The 223-nt window shown below is 72.6% G+C and overlaps 1 protein-coding gene across 1 annotated transcript in view; it reads left to right on the plus strand.

Moving 5' to 3' along the window:
• Positions 1-101: 101 nt before the first annotated feature.
• CHAC1 (ChaC, cation transport regulator homolog 1 (E. coli)) overlaps positions 102-223 on the plus strand; it is a gene marked incomplete at its 5' end in the record, with an annotated part of 792 nt that continues 670 nt past the window's right edge. The window contains one exon of the mRNA XM_010132742.1: positions 102-137. Within this exon, the coding sequence (XP_010131044.1) occupies positions 102-137 (36 nt within the window). The remainder of the gene's footprint in view (positions 138-223) is intronic.

Here is a 223-nt window from a genome sequence, read left to right on the forward strand (position 1 = left end):
GAGAGGATGGTAAGGGCAGAGGCGGCGTGAGGGGGGGCCGTTGGACGGCCGTTGGTGGGGGCTCGGCTTCTAATTGCTCTCCCCTTCCCTCTCCCTCGTAGCCCGGCCGGGTGGTGACGCTGCTGGAGGACCGCGGGGTGAGTACCGGGGCAGGGAGCTGGCCTGGGTGGCGATGTCCCCATCGGCAGCCCGGCGCTCTTCTGCCCTCCCGGGGGCGCGGCGG

Source organism: Buceros rhinoceros, unplaced genomic scaffold (genome assembly GCF_000710305.1).
Source record: "Buceros rhinoceros silvestris isolate BGI_N320 unplaced genomic scaffold, ASM71030v1 scaffold1043, whole genome shotgun sequence".
Classification (NCBI taxonomy): Eukaryota; Metazoa; Chordata; class Aves; order Bucerotiformes; family Bucerotidae; genus Buceros; species Buceros rhinoceros.